The 24973-nt window shown below is 39.1% G+C and overlaps 1 protein-coding gene across 2 annotated transcripts in view; it reads left to right on the top strand.

The window, feature by feature from the left end:
- Positions 1-24580, top strand: part of LOC135476823 (uncharacterized) — a 35502-nt gene extending 10922 nt beyond the window's left edge. Inside the window, exons 2-4 of one of the 2 annotated variants that reach the window (XR_010445139.1) lie at positions 10934-17600; positions 17816-20757; positions 22673-24580. Coding sequence is in view for 1 of the 2 variants with exons in the window: in XM_064756955.1 (XP_064613025.1) it covers positions 11524-17600; positions 17816-20477 (8739 nt within the window). In the remaining variant the exon portion in view is untranslated. Of the gene's footprint in view, positions 1-10933; positions 17601-17815 lie in introns of both variants that reach the window. The other variant, XM_064756955.1, reaches the window with a different exon arrangement.
- Positions 24581-24973: the final 393 nt, after the last annotated feature.

Below are 24973 nucleotides of genomic sequence, written 5' to 3' on the forward strand. Positions count from 1 at the left end.
TCATTCAATCTCTGTTTTGTATCTAGGGCATAAAACAAAGTTCATTGAAATTGTACGTATAGCAGGTTGTTGCTTTCTCCTGCCTGTTCTTTTGTTTTTTTTCACACCCCATCATACAGTGTATAAATCTGGCCAGTGTGAATTGATTTACATGTTAATAATATTGATAATATATTTGTTATCAGTTTTAATTTCCTGTCAATATAAAATTGTGTTTGACAGATCTGTATCTAACATAACCTACACGTTACCCATCCTGTGACCTGAATGGCCTTCATACCAGTCAGAAGGATACCATACATTTCCTGTTTACGGCACATGTGTACATGTATAAATGTATGTTATATTTTTAACAAGCCTAAATTTGTGAAAGGTTTTAGGCATTAACTTGATAAGTATCTGTCTGAAAATCAGGAGTATGTAATAAAAGGTTTGGCGCCTATTGTCTCTGCAACTTGTAATCTGGTATAACCAGGTCATCAATGTTTTTTTTCTTTCCCTCACACGTTTGTAGCCCCATACATGCGTCTTTTGTCTCCATAAAAGGTAACAGGGTCCATAATTACCAACATGTAGATTTCCTGAGCAAAGTGTGATATGGTGGCCTGTGAGTGGCAAGTATGAGATATGAGCATGAATTTTGAAAAGGCTAAATAAATCGATAATTAAAAGAGAACGTAATAAAAGTGAAATATAGTAAAATTTAAATAATATGTAATAACAAATTCAAGCGCAAAATCAACTGGGACAAAAACCCAGATTTAATGGAAAATAGAAACAAAATCAAACAGAAAGCAGAAACAAATTAATATGTAATTTCAAGTCAAAATACAAATATAAGACAAGAAACAAGTCGTAAGCGCATAAAATCTCTCTAGCGTGCCATTTATCCTCCCAGAATTCCCTTTTAAAATACACTATTTAGGCAGTTGCCCCCCTGGGGTATTTATAGAACAGCATGTTTATTGACTTGTTCCACTTTATGCTCCTTTATTCCCCCGAATGTGCCTACAGTCACAGTGGAGATTTTCATGTGTTTACGGCATTCTTGGTTGCTACTTACTAGTTGTTCAAACCGTTCAAACTGGAAGTCGGACCTCACCAAAAAAATTACAAATTTGGCATTTTTATAATTGAAAACCTTCTGCAGCTAGAACGGTACAGCAGAAAAGTGTGAGTATGTAGAGACTCATTTTCTCCAGTACCCCATGTCTCATAGACTTGAAATTTAGCATTCATTTTTGACAAACATTCACTGGAGATTATTTGGAAAGAAAAACAACATAGTATGTGATCAAATTAGGTTTAAGCTGGTACAGCAGAAGTGATGGCAGGTGGAAACTAAAATTTGAAAATCCTGATCGTGAATCTGGTCTTACTTATTACATGTTATGTGTACCATTGTGTAAATTGGGCTGAAAGTGTGAAGAAGCACAATTAGCCACATACATGTATTTGCAGGTCATGTGACAGGAAATTGTTACAGCTGTAAAGCTGATCATTGCTGTGTGAAAAGGCCATTTTATACTTACTGTATATGCATGCTGAAAATTGTGGAACTGTGTTAAAAATCACAGGACTTGATACATTTCTTCAGAATATTGCCCAAAGGCTGATTTACTATATTTGACACATTTACCTGTACATGCTATGTGGTGAACACACAGTTTATTGATGACAAGGAAGAATATATGCCTCTTTATATTTAGTTTGTACTTGGTTTTATCAGCTGGCCCAGCTCTCTGTGCTGGGAAACCTATGGAAATAGTTCGGATTTTTATTATTTTTTTTCTGTTTTTTTGAAAGCTTTTTGTATGCTTTAAGAACTGTAAAAAGAAAAGTTTGTCTTGGGTGTTGTTGAAATTCGATGATTTTAGAACAAGGTTACGAGTCAAATTGTGGCTGTTTTTGGTCACGTGACATGGTGGCCATTATGGATTTTGATCAAAACCTTTAAAAACCTTCTTCTCAAGAACCAATGAACGGATTCTTTTGAAATTTTATATATTTGTATAGTGATCCCAGTGAGAACAAGTTTTAAAAAATCTTGGACATGCATTGAAAACTTTGGCAGCTCGCCATTGGTCGAACTTTTTGAGGTATAGTGTAAACAGTTTTTCAGTTGGGTAATTTCAGTGGCCTGGAACTCAAGAACTGTTAAATCTACAAATCCGAGACTTGCACCAAATTATATCCCAAGATATGTACATGTAGTTTCTCTCATGTGCCAATGGATTTAAACTACGATCAATAGTTTTCTCACTAGAAATGTTTAATTGACACCACCCTACTTCAGAAATAGAAATGTAAGCTTGTGCATTTAACATAGACTTTAAAGGTAACTGTGTATTACTATACATGTGCTGCAGGTAACCTAGCCACCCATAGGTCGGCTGCCTATCAGTCAAACCGAGAAATGAACAACTTTTCCTCCTCTTTAGAGCTATCAGCGTACAATTTTGAATGTTTGCACGTAAGCTGGCCCTATTCGCAATGCATCATGGGTAATTCTCAACAATCTTAACAGCATTTTCTATCCACACATTAGGATAGGGCTTTAGGATGCCGCACAGAAAAGTAACTACAAAACCATACACCATGGCTGTGGACTGGGGATCTTTTTTAAAGAAAACAACACACAACATCACTTTTTCCTTCCAACTACCTAGACCAAAATTTCAAATGTTTATAATCTCCTAACATTTCCTGTCAGCTTCATGCACTCTGTCCTTGCCTGCTCTTAAAACTGAACTGAGCCCAGGCAAACTGGATGGGACACTAAGAGTAGGGTGATTGCACACCATGTGTCAAGCAGCCTTAAATGTACATACTTTACCAGGTGCGGTGATTGCAAAAGCTTTATAAAGGCAAGACACTGTGGTGGTTTTCAATCCTTGACACAATATGTATGATATCTGGTAGTGGGGGGGTTCAAACCCCGTTAAATATTTTTCATTTTTGTCATACTTTTGTGATCCATGTTGTCTGGTTTTGTAAGCAATGTTACAATTTGTACATACAGGTTGAATTTGTTCAATTTTTCATCGTTTATGTGCTTTGGCAGTTGAATCGAGCTATTCGTCGTTATGTGTGTTAGTTTGCAAACAGATTATTTTCCAAAGCTTAATTTTTCCAACCATGGCAAATTACTTCAGTGCCATACTTTCATTGTGTTTTCTTACTTGAAATTCAGTTGGGCCTTGAAGCTTGGTCATCAGTATTGGTGTAAGGAAGGTAACAGCTTTAACTTATGTATTTGATTTTGTACACGTTACTACATTGAATTTTATGTTTTCTCTTTATCACTGTTTTTTTTTTTGTTAGTTTTTCAAAATTAACTTGCATATGATGCTTATCACACATGGGCATATAATGCTTAGCACATACATAATGCACATGCTTTCTGGGAGAATACTTCCAAGCTTCAAGTCTGATGTATTAATTTGTGTTGTTGATTGGATTGTAAAGTCGAAAAGTCGATGCCATTTGATCAGTCTTGCATACTTGATCAGTCTTGAATGCTTGATCAGTTCTTATCATATAGTACATGCATTTGTTCTAGCTATAGCGCAAATAATATGATTTCATTTGTAGTAAGGAAAGTGGTAAGAAAGAAAAACTAATTCTGTTTCTCATGGGCTGGATAAGTGTGAAGATGTGAAAAGAAAGGCGGATATATATATCACTATATATAGTGTTCTATATTTAGGCTGCGTGTATGGTAGCAGTAAGCTGTATCACCATGTAACATATGCTGTATGTTGAGTTGCGTTTATATTGATTTATAGCAAACCGATCAGTGGGAAATCTACATATTGTCCTTCATTGGCCATATATTAACATACACTTAGACATACCTATACTTATCTTTCCTAAAAACCTGAGTATCTATAAGGAATTCATGTGGTATTATGTCCTTGTACTGAGGTAAGTTTACATGTAAGAATACAGAATGTGCTGTATTCTTAGTGATTCACTGTGTTGTGTGTGTACATGATATTGTATCATTGTAAATTGTGCTGAACATTCCATTTGTTTTGTGCAAAAATTGACACCATTGACTCACAGCAGTATCATTTAATGCTCATACTTTGATTGTATGATCTACAGTAGAATTAATCTTATACTGGTATAGTTTGGCACATGCACACACACACAGACACACGAAAACAAGGCCACCATTGCAATATTGTCATACTCTTGTACTGGTCATCACAATCATACTTAATGTATTTTCACACTCCTCTCTGGTTTTGGAACTGGAACAAAGGATTTGCTACAGACTAAACACTGGAGAAATCAAATCAAATAAGAGCAACATTTCTTCAGACCTGTCCTTCAAGGTGTGTGTGCCACAAAACTTACAGTGTAACTTATGGGTGACACATCATGCTTACTGGGAGGGTAATTTGGTCAACTGGTTTGGTAAAAGACATTGTAATGTTTGTTTCAATAAAAATGCATGTACATATAAATGTTGATACTTTGCCAGTTCAAGGTAATATGACTTTGCTTTCCTTTTACCCAGGTACAAACTTGACATAAGCTGAATCTATGTTCTGTAGGTGGAACTAATGAAGAGATAGCAGTCCTGGATATTCTCCATGTTTACCTTCTTGGCATGCTTCTAATACATATATATGTATCTAAGGCAGTAACAGCCTAAAAAAAAAAAAAGTGAGATTTTTTGCTGGGAAATTTTTCCAGCAAAAAAAGTAAATCCAAAAATTTAGGAGAAAAAAAAAGTGATTTTTGACTGTTTTTTTTTTTTTTTGAATTACAAAGAATATTATCTTTACTTGCATGTGAGATAGACTTACATGCTTGGAAAGTCTGAATTTATGTTCCGAGGGACAAAATTTATTATGACTCAGTCCAGCTTTTACATGTACCATTCATCCTTGTATACATGTAAAAACCTTAAGCTGACGTCACTCGTTCATTGACTATTCATATACCTGGAGTAGCAAACAACAAGCCGGTAATTTTTACTTTGGCCAATAAGAAAACTAATCATTTTATAGGAATAAGAGTAAAAATTCACTGAATCTGTCCTACGAAACATGATATAAAAATAATGGAGACCAATGACAATCACCAACGCTGCACAACCTCCAAGGTCAAAGGTCAAGTCTGGCTGTATTACGACGAGCGTAACTGGAAGCAGTGCTTTGTTCAAGTGAAGGAACTTTTTCCAAAGCGAGGAATAGAGGACAAATGTTTAGATGGGCAAGGAAGACGGCTGGATGAGGTTAGTTAGTCTGGTGTGGTTATTCCTGCACACGTACACCTCGCTTCAAGTTTGCTTCCCCCTGCAAGTCGAATAAAAAGGAACAGAGTTCATTTGGTTTTGGCGAGCAAAGATATATCTTCCAGGTTCCTTGTATGGATTTATATGTGTGTCCTGCTCATCTGTATTTTTCCCCATCGCTGGTAACTTTTACTGTTGTATTTAGCTACGTGTTCGTGTAAAATAGAACATACATTTAAATGTAGGTAGACTTTTAAGCTGATAAGAAATTGCAAACACTCTCTGCTTAAAATAGATATTTTTCTTGCGTTTTAAAACTTTCAACTTGTTATTATGCAGCTACGATAATGCACAGCTGCATGTACATATTGATACTTTCAGTTAAATTAGGTGTCTCAGATTGGTAGATGTCATTTGTTGTTTAAAAAGAAAGTGTAATCCCAAACATGCCAAATAACAATATTATTACTGTGAAATTGGGTATGTGCTGATACTGTGGTTTAATCAGTGTAGTAAGCACGTCATTTTTTCTTTCTGTGATATGCTTTCGTTTTCGTAGTGATCAGAATACATGCACATGTGTCTGTATATATTGATGCTAATTTCTTAAAGGCCCTAGGAGGGTGCTTCTTTCAGTTTTTTTTTTTTTTTTTTTTTGTTAAGTGTACCCATTTTGAGGAGAACCACTTTTAACATGACAGTAAAATTGTATCACTATTAAAATTGAATGTGGTATGTGTCTAATCTAACATGTTACAATGGAAACTAATCACTCCGCGCTTCTCTACAACAAATACTGGAGCTTCATGTATGATTATTCCTGTTTTCCTGTTGTGCTAAGCTGTCATCATAGCATTTAATAACAACATAATTAGATGTATCTTTTTAGACAGATATTTTTGGAAAAGTTCTTGCTAACATACAGGAAAAAAGTACAGACCTCATATTTGCTGTAATAATTCTATCCGTGTGCAGATCAATGCAAAAAGAAGACGCAAGACAAAAATAACCCTTGAAATCACAGAAAGGCATACATGCTGTGAAGTATTATTAGGGTGCAATGAATTTATTTTGAATTATATATGTAGTTGTCTGGAAATTCATTGGGTAAAATTGGAAATTTGGCCAATATTTGGTATGGGTACAAACTGTTGCTAGAGGTACATTTACATTTATGTGTGTTACAATATTCCAGGATACTGTAGAGTTGTTCATTAGGTGACTTCAAACTCACTCACATGCTCTATGTGTGCTTTCATTTGATATACGTCTACACAATATAATTTATAAATGTGAAGTCGACCAGAATGCGCAAAAACAAGAAGAAATAACAGCTGCGCAAAGATGTAATTACGTGTGTAGGTTTAACATTCACTTTATTTATTTTTTTTCATTTTTTGTATTTGCGGATGTCTGATGTCTGTCACACCTTCCTTCCTTTTCCCCACAAATTCTATCTCAAGAAAGCTACTGAGGCTGGTGGGTTTTTACATGTTTATCTGTGTAGACATGCACCCCTCTTCAGTACCCCACGACTTAACATCTTTATAAACATGCCAGTCTTCTATATAGGCACATATATACATAATGAGGTGCATATAAATGCGGTACATACAACTGTGTCATAGCTGAACTTACCATAGATTAACCAGAACAAGTCAAGCATAGCAAACGGCACTGTAAAGTAGGCCATTACATGTGTTTTTTTAAATCCCAAGCGTATGTGCAGGTTTTACGGTGAAATGTTGAGGTGATTGCATGTACCCTGGCAAGTTGTAGAAGTACCTGCAGCTGCACATGTACTTGTGCTCTCACTTGCCCTAGGATATGGACAGATGATAACCTGTGTAGGAGGGCAGAGTTCTGATCACCTAAAATGATCAAATCTTTCATGAACACACATTTTTAGCATGTGTATTTTCCACTCTCAATTTTCGCCCAACATCACAGTCGGCTCGGGCAAATTTTGTACAGAAATCTTGAACAATGCTGAGGTCACTCACATAGTCATGAGACCAGAAGTAGTGTCAGATAATACAAAAACCAACCAATGGCTCAACCATTGGTTCTAATACTACGTTATACGCACGGATTATATTGATCTAAAATATGCACAGCGTGATTCCATCTTTTACCGGGAACACTTTTATTCATGTATGCTGATTAAATAGTTCCGTGCGAGAGCACCAGTGGTGACGCAAGGACTAAACACACCTACGTGCGTCGCTCCGGTGTAAGGAGTATGATTTTTAGCTCGTCTGTATAAAGTACAGGCGTAGCGTATGTCGTACCCTGAGCGTCGGCGTCATATGATACAGAAAGCAATGTTACACAAAATATTAGGGGTGATACTTTATAGAGTAATGCAGGTATTGAGCCCAGGGTTTGCACATGTAGAGCACAATATCACGAGGGGGATATTCCATCGTTGATTGGATGTGTGCATATTGAAAGATTAGTTTACAGATATACCCATTAGTCCTAATTATAAAGGTTATAACCTGTTTAAGGAAAATATTACAGAGAGGGCTTCTAAGAAAGGTAATAATGACTTTAAATCCATCGAAAACTATATAGTTACTGCCTTAGCCGATCACCAGCCCGCCGCCCGGAAAGGCGGTGCGGCTCAGCGTCACAGAAGACCAACCCAAGCTCAGCTGACCTAAATAACCTGGGAATTAAACGATGTCATTTTCGAGATGGATTCTAGCTACACAGAAGTAAATATATTGCCTTATGAATTTGAACCCATAGTAGACGACGTTGAGGTTCCGATTTATGACACTGACATCTCTGGCCAGACTTTAGTGTCCGAGTGTTCAGACGTTGAATTTGATCTTTGTCCAGGCATTTCCATGCTTTAGCTTTATCCTGTGTTTCACTGGACATTCCCTGTGTTTATCTTAAGATTTAATATTTATTTACTATTCTGTCTACTTCACAGTTAATTCATTCTGTTCCCCGAGAGATTCAAAATTGATACCTGTATTCGATGACAACGACCGGTACATGTTGCTTGCGGCATTCCGAATAGCATATGCCTTCAGGGGCAAATTCTTGCATACAATATATTTATACATGTACAACGTGGACGTTAGCGTTAATATATAGACATTTAGTATCAGTTCAGTTAATAGTATTTTGTAACTACTGATTACAGGTGCCGTTGTGGAAATTATAGTCTTTTTTTATTTTAGAAATTCGCCTATATTCAGCTGTCTGTAAAATTAGTTATACTCGCTACCAAAATTGCCTTCAGTTAGTGACACGTACAACACAAGCTCTACGCATGGATATTTTGGAAGTTCATATTTGTGCAAAGAAAATCAAATTAGAACATTTTTTCTAATTCATAATGTTAAACTCCATAAGCATAGTTTAGACACCAAGAACTCATTGCCTTGGGTGACGTCATAATTATTCAAAAACCAGTGGCATGCTGGGGAATCGGCGTGGAGAGTGATTTGTTTTACAACTGGTGCACCAACCTGCGTAAAGAACAAACTCAACGCAGTAACACATGCTGCACTACACTCTCAGCGAATAGATTACATTGTGTGTTTTTTTATAACAAAATTTCCTAACATCCAGCTTTACAACCAAAGTGCCGTGAGGTAATATACTACAACAGATAAAATTACATTCATTTATTAAGGTTATGTTATACTGAAACGTGTAAGCAATTTCAAGTATGGCAGAGGCTTTAACAGGGTTTACAGGAAGATCGAAAGCAATTTAGGAAACTGGTGTCGCCCTCCGTCAAAACATGTTGAACTCTGCTCAATATCCAGCATGCCATTGGTTTTTGAATAATTATGACTTCACTCAGTATTCCATCTTTGATTCCGTGTGTACATATTAAGTACTTGATTTCCTGACTTAGTGTATTGTGTACAAGAATAAATGTTAAACAGTGTTAGGTGTGGTTTCTCAAGGGAGATTGCTAATTTCATCGCTAATGTTCTGTGAGCATTTTAATTACCGCAAAGGACCATATTCACGATTTCAGTTATCTCTGTATTGAGCTAAAGTTTTGCATTCAATTGTTTAATTTAGGCAATCTCTTTGGTAGCCTTTGCTACCAATTCTAGGTTTGACATGATACAGGAGTGTGTATTCATCTATTTATAAATAGTCTGATATCTTTCTCAGTATACTTTCTGAGGTTAAATTGTGTCTAAAATCAAAACGCTCCCGTATCTTCTTGGGATCATACCTAAGTGTCAGAGCAAAAGTCCAAGGAAATGGAAGTACCGGAAATGTAGATACCCACACCAGGAGACACGTGCATCTGCAGTGTTGTGTAGCTGCCTAACCACACCCATATTGATTTCCATTTGGCAGGTAAAAGCCTCTACTGACTTGTAATCAAGCACTGTACGTTAACATGAACCTCTACTGCCGTACTTCAGAATGGTGCTGTTGTGTGCCTGATAGCTGTGAAAGATGAAGTCCTCTTTAGGACTGCTGTTGTTGTAACAATAGTGGATTATGGCTCAGAAGGCAAAACATGATGCCTCAGATCGATGTACCTGCTCATGTACATGTCATGCTCTCGGGGACACTTTTATAGTGCTGGTAGTATTCTCAACTTTTTCATGTGTTCATATTTTGTACTGTAGAGTTATTCTGCTTGACATTTATGATCTCTAAATACATTTAGAGTAAAAGTATACTGTGTACATGTATGTGTTGTATGAAATCCAGCTTGGAATTCATGTCACTATTCAAACAAGATATAAACCAGTAAGACATGCCTGTTGTGCAGTTTGAAGGATGATTGGAGTCAGATCTCAAATAATGTGAATATATTTTATAAAGTGTATATCTATTAACTGTGACACATTATAAAGCCACAATCCTTCATACCTTTTCTTTGCACTCATGCAGTCGGTGAATGTGTAACTGAATGTTGTAAAACAGTTGTTGAGTTGAGCTCTTGAGGAAAATAAAACCGTAGATCTTCAAATCTTACCTTTATCCAAGAAAGAAACTTGAATATAGAGATAAAACTACATTGGCATGATAGACAAGCTTCCGATCGTAAGAAAATTCAATTTTGTCAATCTAGACAAAATAGTACTTTCAAAATATGACAAAATGAACACTTTTCACACTTGTCAAAATGTTTAGGATTTAGAGTAGCATTGTATGTGGCTAATTTAGATAAAAGAAAGGCCAGTAAGTAGGATAGTTGTTAAGAAAATGAAAGTATAAAAATGCTGATTTACTTTTAGCTCGTATATTTTTTTGTGTAGGAAAAAAGATTCCACCAGTCTCTGCTGCTACACCAGTCTTCTGTTCTGTGGTGTGTTCAGTCCTTGTGTGGTGTTGCATTTGGCTTTGTCTTAAATTTTCCATTCTCAATGTCTTCATTTTGTTTTTCAGGAAAATTTAATAGCATATTTCATTATGAGGAGCTTTCAAATTGTATAATAATTATAAAGTTCTGGGCCCAGTTGTACAAAAGTGTATTAGTTAATACCGATACCTATTTTTAAATTTTAGTCAGACTCAGCATCAATATGCGGTTGTCTAAAGTCAACGCAGTGCGTACTTTACGCATTTATTTTTGGGCTGAGTACAAAATGTAGCCAAATCTAGTATTTAGTCTTATACAGTTTTGAACAACCCGGCCCTGATTATGTAATTTGTAATTAACAAACTTTCTTGTATTTTCAGAGGGAGCTCAGATCTACTCAACCAAATGTGACTAGAAGTGCCAGTAAGAATTCCTTTGTGGCCCGGTCCACTGTTAACAACCACGTTCGATTGAGTAGAGATGATTCGCCGGCGAGAAAGAAAACTGCCAAAAAACTTGGAAGAAAACTTTCATCGGTTACACAGTCATCTAAACAACCTCTCAAAGTAAAGATACAAAATGCCCAGATTCTTCCAGAGATGGCTCCGCTGAAAGCAGAAGATCTACAACGTCTCGAAATACGTCATGAGGACAGTAAAATGTCCAAGTCAATGGATCTAGTTTGTTTAAACCATTGGTTGTCAGTGAAACAATTTCCCAGGACGAAGTCTGTTCTGTCTCACAAAAGACAAGTTTCAAGGAAGAGGAGTGTTTCTGAACAGGTGACCCGAAAGAGCAAACAGGAGACAATGTCTTGAAAACCAAGCATGTAGGCTCCGGAAATAAAGAAGAGAACAAGTCAAGAGAGCTCATTCAAGGTCGGAAAAAGCGTTCTGCAACAATGCCTGCAGAAGACAAGGGTTCCATGTCTGAAGTGCTGAAACCGATTTCAGGGAAATGAAGGGAGAAAATGAAATTGCAAAATATTTCTTATTTAAGACTTAGTGGAAGAAGAAGTGGAACTCATTCTCCTTCGAAAGTAAACAATGAAAAAAGAGACAAGACTGAAATCGGTGCTTACAGCAGTTGTAAACTAAAACAACCGTCTGGCATTGACAAGTGCCAACAGATCGAGGAATCGAATATAGACAGGGATGTGAAATATGCTAGTATGTCAATTCTGAAAGCACGTCCAACAAGAAAAAGAGCTGTTTTCAGCATAACGGCAGAATCCCAGACTCACAAGAATTTAGATCGCAGTGTGGGTCTTCAAACCAGCTGTTTGGACAAAAATGCAAATCAAAGTAAAGTTAACCTTTGCTCGTCAGATTTGACACAGGAACAGACCGATCTTCCTGAATACAACAGTAAGGTCTCCAAGAAGATGCAGGGGGTGTTGAGCAGTTCTGGACAGTTGTCACCCAACGTGCCAGTAAGAAGGGAGCATGATTCTAGCAGTACCTGTGCATCACCAACAATCGACGGTGAACAGGAAACAGGATCTGATATTCAATGGTGTGAACCTCAAGTGAAGTTAACCGTCAAACAGAGTCAGATAAAAAGGTCTCGTTTAGGGACTACAGTAGAAAAACCCGTTGGGAATGATAGCAAAGAATCATCTACGAAAGAGCTCCTGGAATACGAAGTGAAAGAGAAAAAAAGTCTAAGTCGTGAACTAAGTAATCTTACCTTTAGTAATCCAGGTCGAGCCCTAGCAGACTCATTGAGTGTTTCAGTGGAGGCGCCAGGCATGAGAGTGAAGAGAAATATTCCTAAAGTCAGCTATCTTCCTAGCAATTCAGTAGAGAAGCATGAAAAAACAAAGTCGGAGGGGGGAAAATTCAAACTGTCCTCTGTTTCTCGTTTGAGACTCTGGAAAGAGAAGCAAGCCAGCCTGAAGAGGAAAACTATTTCACAACGTAATCAGCCATTTAAGAAAAAGCAAAAGATTACTGACAAAGTTCCGTCAATCTTAACTGCTAACGCAGCTACAAACACATTAGAATCCACTCCCGTGAATGTTGAGAGACCGAATAACTCGGAAAGGGGTACAATTAAACCTGCCATCAGTGATCAAAGACAAACTATTCTGAGACAATTTGACAGTGACTGTGCACCCATCATGCCCATGAAACGTAAAAGGGGGCGTCCTCCTAAAATCAAACGGTTGATTAGACGCAAAGCCCCCATGGACACAGAAATAAGAGAGTCTAACACAGAGAAGATAGTTGTTCCGTTCTCAAGTCAGGGAGCTAGCGCTATTGAAGTTGTTAATGTTCGCCAGCAGATAATAGCAACAAGTGAAACGGACCTCGCAGTTCTCAGAAACCTATCTATTACTGAAACAAATTGCACCCAGGGTGACCTTGGTACTACTGCAGTTGATATCACAAACAATGGTTTGAGCATTATTTCTGATGCTGAGGTCATTGATACCGGAAATACTGACACAAGCTTCATAGATAACGTTAATTCTGTAGCAAGCTTAACAGTTGCAAGTAATACTGAAATTGACATCATAGACACTGGGACTTTAGAAAGCAACTTTACCGAGTGTGTTGATACTGAAAGTAGTTTTACTGACAGCAGTACTAGGCAAGCCGGTGAACCTCGCTTAGATATCGTTGACACTTCCCTTTCTAACTCTTCCGTGAACCAGACGAAATTTCCAGTTTCTGTTAGCCACGCAACTGCACAGACAGACCTGATTCTTCCTCAGAAAATGTCTAAAAAGAAGCGTAAGCGTCGTAGTTACAAGGGATGTTTGGATTCTAGCTTTAAATCTAAGAAGAAGATCTCAAAACAGCAAGCTGTAAATATCACCATACCACAAGAACAGGGAATTATAAGATTACTATCTGCTGGGCATAGGCATGTCAAAGACCAGTCAGCGACACTGGCTGAAAATCCTCGTCTGAATTCCACAGTGGTAGAAGATAGTGTTCATGAAGAACATTCATATGCTAGAAATAGTCCAAGGTCATCCCATTTACGCCAAATCACCACTGAGGATTTACGTGCTGGCTGTCTTCAGTCAGTCAAGCAAACTCAGAACACCATCGTTGTCTTCGATAAACAGGAAGATTGTGCACCCAAAATTTTTGAGCAGTCTGTCAGAAGCGATGATTTTTCGTCGGATGTGTCTTTGCAGAAACCTGACATTTTAACGTTGAACTCAAATGTGCAAGAGAAATCCCCCAATAACTGTATGCCTTCATATGGTGTAAATTCAGTGCCATTTATTGATAGTATCTCAACCGAAAATGTCTGTGTTCAGCTTGAATCGGGATCAGCTGTGTCAGAGTCGACAAATTTGATCACGGGAAAAACTTGTGAAATTCTGTTAATAGATCCCATCACGGATGAAGAGATTCAACAGAAAGAAAGTGAGGGAATGTGCCAACTGACAGTATCCGAAAAAGAAAGTTGCTCTGTGAGTGTGGCTTTTCCAAACCTAGAGAAAGACATTGTGGCAAATGGGACAGAAATAATCCCTTCTGGTGAATCCTTAGGGAAAAAACGTGACGAAATCAAGCCAATGTGCGATAGTTCCCTGCAGTCGGAATTGAAAGGGAAAGGTGAGATCACAGATATTAGAACATGCAAGCAAGATTCAGCTGTTACACCACTCACTAATGATGACGACAGTGATAAGTGCAGCCCAACTGTTGTACGATATGATGGTGCTAAAGAAAACGCCAACCAAGTGGAGAAAACGACAGAAGCACAAGAGAAAAATACATTTATTCTGGAAAGCAGTAGTGACGTCAGATGTACAGAAGCGACCAAACCAGTAATCCACAATCTTGCTGTACCAACTGAGACCATAGAGTCCATTAGTTGTAGAGGGCGAAGAACTGAAACTGATGAGGGTTCTGACGAGTCACTTTCTCGTGCATCTTTGAAAAGCAATGACGGATTTGTCACAGATACTGTACAGGGTAGTTCTGGAACCTCCATTCTCACAACTCAACACTCAACATCCCCTCTGTCGGTTCTTGTTGACGAATGGGAAGACGCTGACGCACCTCCACAATTAACACCAGTTTTCAATAACTCGACCCAGAGTGATGAGTTATCCATTGAGCTAGCAAGCCCACCTATTCTATTGGCGAGTGACAGCTGTCTAACACCCATGTCTGACAATGGACTGTTGTCACGTGAAGAAGTACCACATTTGTCAGTCTTTAATGGAAGCAAAATCCTACCGTCACAATCCACAGAGGACCAAACCCAAAGTCTTGAAACATCTACTTCCTCAGAAAGTACGTGTATATATCCAACCGTGTTTACTACTACTGAAGAGTCAGGAAATGGTTGCATAGATGATCCAGGCGACGTCATCCAAACATCTGATGTAACTGAATTGGGCAACATAGATACAGCAGCTGAGAGCAAAAATTCTGGCCAGTTTGCGATTCCAAATAAGGCTGAAATGGTTGGCACCTCAGAAGGATCGATGACACCAAACAAAGGTGCCTGTGTATCAATGGGAGAGACTGAAATAACAGAGGGCAATCCAGTGGTGATTCCATTTAAGAGACCGAGAGGAAGGCCTAGAAAGTCAAAAGGGAGAAAGTTCAAGGCTGCTAAGCCGACTATTTTCCCACCAGGATCCCATAAACCAAAAACCAAAGCCAGAGAAGAGAAAGCTTTGTCAAGTGGAGATGGTGGTAAACAAACTATAACTGTAACAAGGACATTTTCTCTAAGACCGCAGGTATCACGATCGCCGCTGGAGAATATAGCTTTAAGATTTGGAGGTGATGAAGCTTACTTCTCCTTGAAGAAAAAAGTGAAGACATCATCAAGTACTCTTTCACAATCGCCGTCACAAACGATTTTGTCCGGAAGCAACTGCCATTCATTGATGGTTGAAGAAAGTCTCAGGAAGCATCATTGTAAACCTTGCAGTGTTCTGCTAACTGATTTTGTGAAACAATTAAATCTTGAAAGCATTGACTCTTCAGATGACAGCGACTCTTATGAATGTTTTGAAAGCGGAGATGTTGACACAGCAGAAGATTTTTTCTCTGATGCAAATACAGAAGAACGGCCTAATAATATGTTAGACATATATAGTCAGCATGGCAGTGGCGCCTCTGGCTTCAAGAAGAAACAACTCAGCCCAGCTTCTTTTTTGAAAGACGACACTGATCAAGATATTCTTGCTACAGAAATTTTGGAGATGTTTGCTAACTACAAATGCAAGTATTGTGATTACTGCTCGGAATCCAGCCAGTTGATGGAAGAACATATATATATCCATAAGGAATTTTTTGCAGCCTACCCAGTGTGCTGTTCGAATTGTCCAAGACGTTTTACCGATCAAAGCACTTTCAGAGACCATCACATACAGCAACATCCACATGATCTGCAGAGATGTGAGGTATTTGAGGCTATAGACGAAAAAGATCATTACCAAATTGTATTGAGGGATGGATCAACGATTGATTTGAAGATGACTGATATTGCTGGTAATCCAACTTTGCATTCGGAAGAGGAAAATATCAGCGAACAATCTGAATTTGTCCAGGAAGACAACTATGTGTTCGATAGTAAATTGAACTATTCTGACGAAAAACTTGCATTGGAAGCAGAGCCGTCTCTAGCATCATTTAACGACGGCCATCAAAGTGATAAGTGTGAGCTGACTACTTACTCGCCGGACGTGGAAATCAAAAAGTTGATGCAAGACATTCTTGACGAAATTGAAAACTGCTCCAAAGCCACTTTAAACCCTTCTCTGGAAAATATTGACCAGGCATCAGTGAAGGCAGTAAAAGCCCGCGAAGCTATTCAGCAACTTCCACAGGAATGCAACAGAAATGATACATCAGAGGACGGTCATCTGAATCAGCCGGAAGAACCAAGGAGTTCCTCTCAAGTGTTTGATAAATCGCCTTCACCCATTACCATTTTACTGTCTAAAGATGGGATAGCAGAGCCTGCCGATGGGCAGACGGAAGCGAGCAGTCTTGAACAGTCATCTGCCACTGACTTGCAATTGGAAGAAGCATCTCCACAAGTGTGTGAAAAAAACCCTGACAATTCAAACGAAACCAAGGCAAAAGTAGATCCAGTTGTTGAGAAGTTGCGCAAAATTGTGCGTTCTAACCCACCAACAATTTGCACGACTTCAAGTATCAATACACAAGCACCTACACCTTGTGAATCCCGCATGCCCTCTGTTCTTCTACAAACCGAGCAAGCGGGAAGGAAAGAATCCTCGGTTATCAACACACCATCCTCAACAGCTCCATTTATCATCTCAGTTGTTGTGAATGGAAATGTTGAAGTATCCACACCTGATGGTAATATAACCAAGCAACCACCAGGTACTTTCATCTGCACTTATTGCACGCATGGTGCTGACGATCGCAGCAGGATGGTCGAACACGTCACACAGATGCATTCTGATGACACCCAGTATACCTGTTGTATTTGCGATAAAGCGTTTTCTTCTAAGATGTCAGTTATTCATCAGCATATAAAGACAAATCACCCTGGGCAAGATCAGCAAAAATTGTGTAAGCCTTTGCCGAGTTTCTATGCTTTGAGTGAGCTCAGAGAACATGACTCTGTTCGTACGAAAACCTCTGATAACATCTTCGAAATGTTCAGTCCTGTCGGAGACACGAGTTCATCGACTTTTGAGAAAGATGAACCTCTGCGTCGGCACTTCAGAAAAGCCAGGGATGTTATGCTCTTCAGGGAGAAAGCCAAACGGCAGGCTGAAGCGGACAGCACAACTTCTGGAACAGGAGAAGATGCTAGCGAAACAGCTCACATGGAGATACCCAGGCCTGATCCTTTCATGTCAAGTCAAGCTACACAACAGTCCATCAGCCCTAAGAGTGTAAGAAATGAAATTCAAAGCATACCTAATAATACAATGGAGACCGAACAAGAACAAGAGATGATGGACCGAGATGGTGACAAGATGTTTCAGGCAAACTACCAAAACGAAGATGACTCGTGCACAGTCACAAGCTCAGAGAAGTCCGCTGTAGCAGATTCGCGTGAGGAAAAAGAATCTAAATACAGGTACTTACTTGACCTTTTTTCGACTGTGTAGTTTAACATTTTCCAGACACTTTACTGGGATGCCATGACTTTACCTCAGTAAGGGTTTTATTCTGTTGATGTAAAATAGCAAATTATTCACTGTTCATAATACGGGTTATTGATGTGTCTATTTTAAAGAGCAACGTACACATTAACTAATTTGATCTTCATGTTTGTCTTTTAAAATGTTTTAGAGCTCAAGGTGACAAAAAAGAATGTGAATCTGGGATGGTGGAAGGCAAATCTCAGGATGATAGTCCCACAGATGATGGCGTATCCACGGAGAACTCGAATAGCGACACTATGTTAAAGATCGTCAGTGTTGTTAGTTTGAGTTGTATGCATTCTTCTCCAACCAAAGATGAAAGCCAAAAAACCTTGTCGAATGATGACAAGGCCTCAGGAGAAATAACCAGAGAAGTTGCCCAGACTGCAGTCAGTGCATTGTTCAAGAAAGATATTCCCTCGCAAACTGTGATCATGAACACGAGTTGCAACAGGTGCGAAGAGGTATTGGACTCTGTGGAAGATCTCTACCACCATTTGCAAAACGTGCACAAACTGACATGCTTTTATTCCTGTCCAGTTTGTAGCCAACATATGCGTAAATCTGAACAAGGTGTGCGACAACATATGTTAACTGTACATGGCATTTCGGATGAGTCCATCCAGTTGTATATTACGAGTGAAAAATCTACCGAGACCGCAACAACGGACATAGCATCCAGCTCAGCGGAACCCACGGGAATTCAGTGCAATCACTGTGCCTCCAGGTATAGTAGTGCTGGCTCTTTGTTAAAACATTTAGAATCTGTGCACAACGAAGACTGTCTGCTGGAGTGCCCATACTGTAAGAAAGGTATAAGCAAAGAGGAAACTGAAGTGTATGAACATATTAATACAGAGCACAAGACTTATGATGCATTTGTGCCTTTATTGCTGGTGTCCAATCGAGCGCCTGCCGCTTCCAAATTACCCCCCAAACAATCACTGGCCATTTCAGAGAGTAGGAGACAGCTATTTGCAAGCAACACTATGAAAGCTTCAAGGCTTCCTTTATTGGAGAAACTCTCAGTAAATGGAGAAAACACCAACAACACACAGTCGGCCCAGGCGGGAAACTCGTCGACTAGCAATGAATCTGTAACCGAAAACATGTTTCCAAGTAAAGCTCCGACAACAGCAGATAGTAATTCCACAAGGGATCTGTCGTCGGACTTCAGCTCCAAACCTCAGTCGTCAGAACCGCAAACGGATTCCACGATCTCACCACCTTCCCTAAGCCCTTTGGCGATGCTGAAGAAAACAACATCTTCAATATTAAATGAAGCTATGTCAGAAGCTGCGTCGGCCCTCAGGCCTACAGACAGCACTGTTAACACCTATACTACAGTTTTTAACGTGCAGCCCACTCCATCGGTTGTGAAGAGAATTGTTCCGATAAAACCGAAGCCAGACGCCCAAGCAACAATTCCGGTTTACCTCATGAAAGCCCCACATCAGATTCCTCCTATGGAAACTGGAATTCCTGTTATAACCCAGCCAGTTCCTCTGGCTTGTCAGCAAGAAAAGCCAAGGCCGATCATCCCTAGAGGAATCAAGCATGTAGAGAAAAGACCGTTGAAAGATACAGGTTTGCACAGTCAGCTGGCACCTGCACTCAGAGGCGCTCAGACGAGCGGTCGATACAAATCGCCGTCAGGACAGACTGAGCCCCAGGTCTCCCACATTCCACCTTTTGAACCAGCCACTGCTATCTCGTCTACTGTAAGAAAACCTTTATTGAGGGTTCCTTCCCTGATTCCGTCAGCAGCCGGTAAACCTGGCCACACCAGTTCTCCGTGCACCGGTGCATCTTTCACAGCCCATCAGCAAAACCCGTTAAACCAGGCGTCCGTTGCAGCAAATTCCCCACAAACCATTTGCCCAAACCATTCCAAAGAAATCGCTTCTTCTTTGTTGCCTACTGAGGAAGAAGCCCCGTTGGATTTGAGTCGCCCGGTGTTGACCCGAGAGAACCTTGAAATAGAAGAGGAAGTTGACCCCGACTCTTTTAATGTGTTTAACCTTTCACCTGTTAAACAAACCGACTCTGCTACACAGCCGCTAAACTTGTCGGTAAAACTGGCCCATGCTCAGGGACCTCAAAACTTTACCCCTGGCTTTCGCCCTCAAGTGTATAGCCACTTTCCTGAAACCCGTTCGACTAATATGTCCGGTACGCGATCTGTTACTATGACAAGGCCTGGACTTGTGAATATGCCTGGCGCTCGTCCCATTCTAGGGACTCGGCACATCCTGCCAATGCCTGAAACTGGTCACACCGATATTCATGGCGGGTCTGTCAGTAGTATTCGAATGGAAGCAGTTGGTAATCAAATGGTTGCCCGATTTCCAACTATGTATCGTCATCACCGTCCACAAATGGATGCTAGATACTCAAGTAAAAGCGGAATAAAGCTGTCTTCGGGATTAACCCAAGAAAATCCCTCCTCGGGTGTGCGAATGATACAGCGTTCATACCAAGCCCGACCAACAGTTGTCGCTAATGTGCAGCGACAATTTTCTCCTCAGAGTCGTCCCCGTGTCCGACATCCGTACCCTGGGACCTCGGTGCGCAGCGAAACTCCAGGGCAAGATTTGTTAACTTCCACACACGCCCATAAGCTAGTGTGCCCAAGCTGTGATTTCTACACACGAAGCCCAGCTGCTATGAAGGCTCACATCACCAACGTGCACAAGGCTCGCTACCGGTGTCCATACTGTCCTCATTTAGTACCACTGACCCAAAGGGATGTTCCCTATCATATCGCCCAACAACATCCAGATAAAAAACTTATGTACTTTAATATATAGCTTTTCTGTCCAAGGTCAGTTAATACGTCATTCGGTGATCCAAACTGTTTTAAATCTAAATTTGGAAACAATATCCATCAGAGCAATTTGACCAGAGACACTTCAGCTTATGTTCGAGTGTAATTTGACGTCAGGCGTAGCGACTATCGATACGATATGGATCACTGTGGAATTCGGACGAAGGGAGACATGTTTTGTGAGATAAGTTGAAGATGATTTCTTCACCGATTGAAGCCAGGGTACTGTCTTGTCAAAACGTGACAAAAAGGGGTAAAATGAAGTACGCATCAGTAGAAAGATAGTAAAACTGTGTCTGAAAATACCTTCTTATTTGTGTTTTAGATTTCGGGTGTAAATGGTAACAAAATGGTTGGATTGTAAGGCTGGCGTTGTGTACCATATTGATTATGCATGTGATTAGTGCCGTCACTCCCTCTTTTCTCTTGCCCTAACCCAGTGTCTGTTATCCCATTGTGGTTTTTGTGCAAAGACACGCATTGTATTGAGAAGAATTAAATTCGGACCTGAACACATGTACTTACATACAGGTGTACACAAGTTTGTATAGCGTTATATGCGACGTATATTAACCATATGGTCCATAAAGGCCACTTTACCATCCACACTGCTGATTGAATTTAGTTCAATGAAAATTAAATTAAAAAGTAAGTAAAGGTATTTTCAGATACAGTATGTAAGCCATGCTTCATTCCTGTGGTTTATTGGCCTTTAACCATATCAATACCCAAACCAGTGTTTCTCATTGCCCCTATCAGTAGACGTCTCGTGCTGTAATCGATGCTCATCTCCAGATTTACCAAAATAAGGAGGTTTGTTTCAGTCCTATTCGCGCTTATTTTATATGACAAAGATGTATTGTGCAGTGACGTTCTTTTTTAGGTAACCTTCACCCGTAGGTCGAGAAGCCGTTCTTTTCAAGGAATAAATTATAATTGCAAACGAAGTATAACTATACATTAAGGTTAATGATTATTCTTTTGCGACCCTCTATACAGCAGTGATTGATTGCAGGCAAGTCTGTGGCTTTACAGGGTGAAAGTGTCTTAACTTTTTCACCAGGATTGGTTCATGCTCTTATTGTTTTAACACATTCTCTGTCCATTACAAAGCTGCAAAGAGCTTGTAGTGAAAGCTGACAAGCTGTTCATGCCGCCAAAAGGTAAAATCTATGCAATCCAAATGAGGACCGAAAATGAACCACATTTGTATGCTTCGTATACGCAGGTATTTTTTGTGAGTGCTAAATGACTATTAAGGTGTATTTTTAAAAATGTGTTTTCAACCACTGAGCAATATTTACTATTTTATTCTATTGCTTTGGTGCACTTTTCTGGTGAACATTCAATTAGATCTTATAAGTGCTGTTTTTGGTAATCATTCCTATTATTGTATATTACATACCTTCAATTTAAACCTCTTGACCACCAGGCCTCCCACAAAAATAGGAGGTTTCTGACTGGTAGACTTTACGGCGAACATGTATTCTTCCTCTGATGATCAAAAAAGGCACAGCTCCCCGAGCTGAATATGCCAGATTGGTCACTTTTAAGTTTTACTCTTATGAGGGATTACACTTTCCCGATGTACCAGATATTATAGAGCAGAAAATTGGCCGAGACCTAGGTTTATCATGAAAGTGTAATCCCTTATGATGGTAATCAGAGGGGTAATGCATATCGCCGAACAGTCTACAGAACAACCACCTGCTATTTTGTGGGAGGCTGACTGGTCCAGTGGTCTAGGGGCTTGAGGTATTGCTAGCGAATTGGTGGCCGACTCTGAGATCGCTGGTTCGAAACCTCGAGTGGTCCAGCCAGTTTTCAGCACTAGAATATATGTTATATCCAGAAAGTGTAATCTCTAATGACGATAACACTGTTACTTAAGTGAAAATATTTTTTGAAACGGTTTAAAAATAATAAAATAAAGTATCTGTGGCCCATAATTATTCCTTTGGCTCTGCGTTAGTTAAAGTATTGACCACAGTTTAAACAGGCCTCCGTTGATTCTGAAAATTTTTCTCTGTGTTTTGTTGCCTGTGGGCCTTTTTGTGACTGTACTTTATGGATTTCACACTTGCATGCACGCTAAAGCCTTTTTAAAAAATGATTTCGTGATGTGTGACTTGTATCTAAGTTGTGGCAAAGATGTATTATCATTCGTTTTTTTTGTAGTACAGCCAAGATTGGATGCAGAGCACTGCTAAATGAACCATTGAAACAGACGAAAAGCGGGCGAAAAGAACTGTTGTAATACCGTGACCATAGTAAAGGATTACTTGTGTGACGCGAACAAATTTATATTCCTGAATTCATATCACCACGGTCGCTGTGAGTTCAAGTCCAGCTCATGCTGGCTCCCTCTCCGACCGCAAGTGGGAAGGTCTGCCAGCATGGTCGTGGGTTTCTCCGGGCTCTGCACGGTTTCCTCCCACCATAATGCTGGCTGCCGTCGTATAAGTGAAATATTCTTGAGTACGGCGTAAAGCAGCAATGAAACAAATAAATAAATCATATCACCATTTTATCTGCATGGTAGGACGCAAGATTGTTGTAAATGTCTTGGTTGTGATGACCAGGTCTGATTCGGCAGTTGTTAGTTTTCTGATTTTATTTTCTATACAAGCCTTCTATCTGTGTACATTTGTTTGTTATAATGAGAGTATGGTATCGTGGAGGCCATTTATTGTTAAAATCGCCATACCTGTGCTAAAGTTTGTTATTATTTTCTTGATTTGTACATAAAATTTCATGTTTACCATAAATACTCTCGGTAGGTTTTTAGTTTTTGATTATTGTTCAAGCATTTTTGATATTGCGGATGGTAACAATCTAAGGACAAGAAATATACGGTCTGCAATTTTGAACTTTAACTTTAAAAGTTTGTAACTTACGATTGTAAGTCGCCATCCACATCTCTTGTCATGGGAAAAGAGGAAAATCGGCTCTGAGCAATGAAAGTGGATTGCATTTGGGAACGGATAACATTTCTGACAAATATTTCCGATTTGTATTGATCATGAGACTTTCATAAGAGTTTGTGTGTTCTACTTTTGTGGTATTTCCTGAAACCAGTACATAGACATAAGTATACCATATTATACCGTGTCAAAAACCTTGTAAATATTTCACAGGAAAGGCTATATTTTATAAAATTACAGTGGGTGTATTGCAAATCTCAATGACTAAGTAGGAATTGTGGGAAATGACATGCTTAACCGTTTTGCTTTGACATGTATACTGTTTCTGTTTTTAGCTGTTGACGAAAAACACGGCAGAAAATACAACACTCCCCCATTTGCATCTTTAGAAGTGAGATAAAAGGTATTGTTTATGATTCCAGTCTTAGCACGGAGCAAAGTTCACATACCTCCAGTGTTACAAGGCACGAATTCAAATTCCTTCGCACCGTTCGCGGTGAATCCCATCGTTTTATGGGGTTCTTGCGTAGCAAGATTTATTTCCGAATAAAAGTTACAAGAAATTGTACAGTTGTTTAAATTGCCTCTCAAGATGTGCTGATTATTTGCTTTTTTTCCCCCTTTTCCAAGGACGAAAAATCACATCTCATTGTATGTGCATCGTTTCTAAACCTACACTTAATTCTAAAGAGAACGCGCACGAAGTTACAAACAGACGTAAAACTGATTTGTAATACAGAAGGTTTTTATCATATTTAGCTTGGTTTATTTTTATGTGCGAATGCTAACGATATAAAGAACTATTTAGAATGTCTTATCACAGCACTGTTGCCTTGTTTGACCTGTATGACAAAATTTATTGGAGTTATCTTTCGAAGTGCATGGCGATCTTTGGAATTTTGTATTGCTTATTATCAAGTATTAACAGCTATTATTGTATACATGTGCTGTTTGTCTAGCTGTGCAATGTACTTAATACATGTTTTATGTTAATTAGTTGATTTTAATCTACTAGTTGTAGTACCGACAGAATTATTTTTTATGAAACTTTTCGTCTTAAAACTCGCATTTTTCTGCGCTTGCACAGATGTTTGTAACGCATGTGCTTCATTAATGTATATTTACATGAGTTGTTTAAATAAAATGTTATACATGTCAAGTCTGTCAGAGTCCAGACTTTTTGTTCAGGAAAATTTAAATAATAACTGCTTTTATACAGAATGATGTGTGTGAGGTGAATAGGAGAGTTTTGAGATTGAAGGTTAAAAAAAAATCATGTTACTTGCCAATAATGTTAGGCAGCCTTTGTTCACATTTTCGCGATCATTTTTCCAAACGTGTTCAAGAGACACAAATGGCACATTCAGAATTTCCTCCAAGAACTAGAACTTCCCAAACGCCCTTGAGAAACTTCTTTCAAACGCCTATGTTATAGTGTATGTAATCCAAAATAGTTACATCATATCATTGACAAGTAACATGGTACAGAGGACATTTCTGAACTTCAGTAATAAAAGAGTACCAACTCGAAATATTTTTTATTTTCAATCTCTAT

The sequence above is a fragment of the Liolophura sinensis genome, chromosome 10, assembly GCF_032854445.1.
Source record: "Liolophura sinensis isolate JHLJ2023 chromosome 10, CUHK_Ljap_v2, whole genome shotgun sequence".
Classification (NCBI taxonomy): Eukaryota; Metazoa; Mollusca; class Polyplacophora; order Chitonida; family Chitonidae; genus Liolophura; species Liolophura sinensis.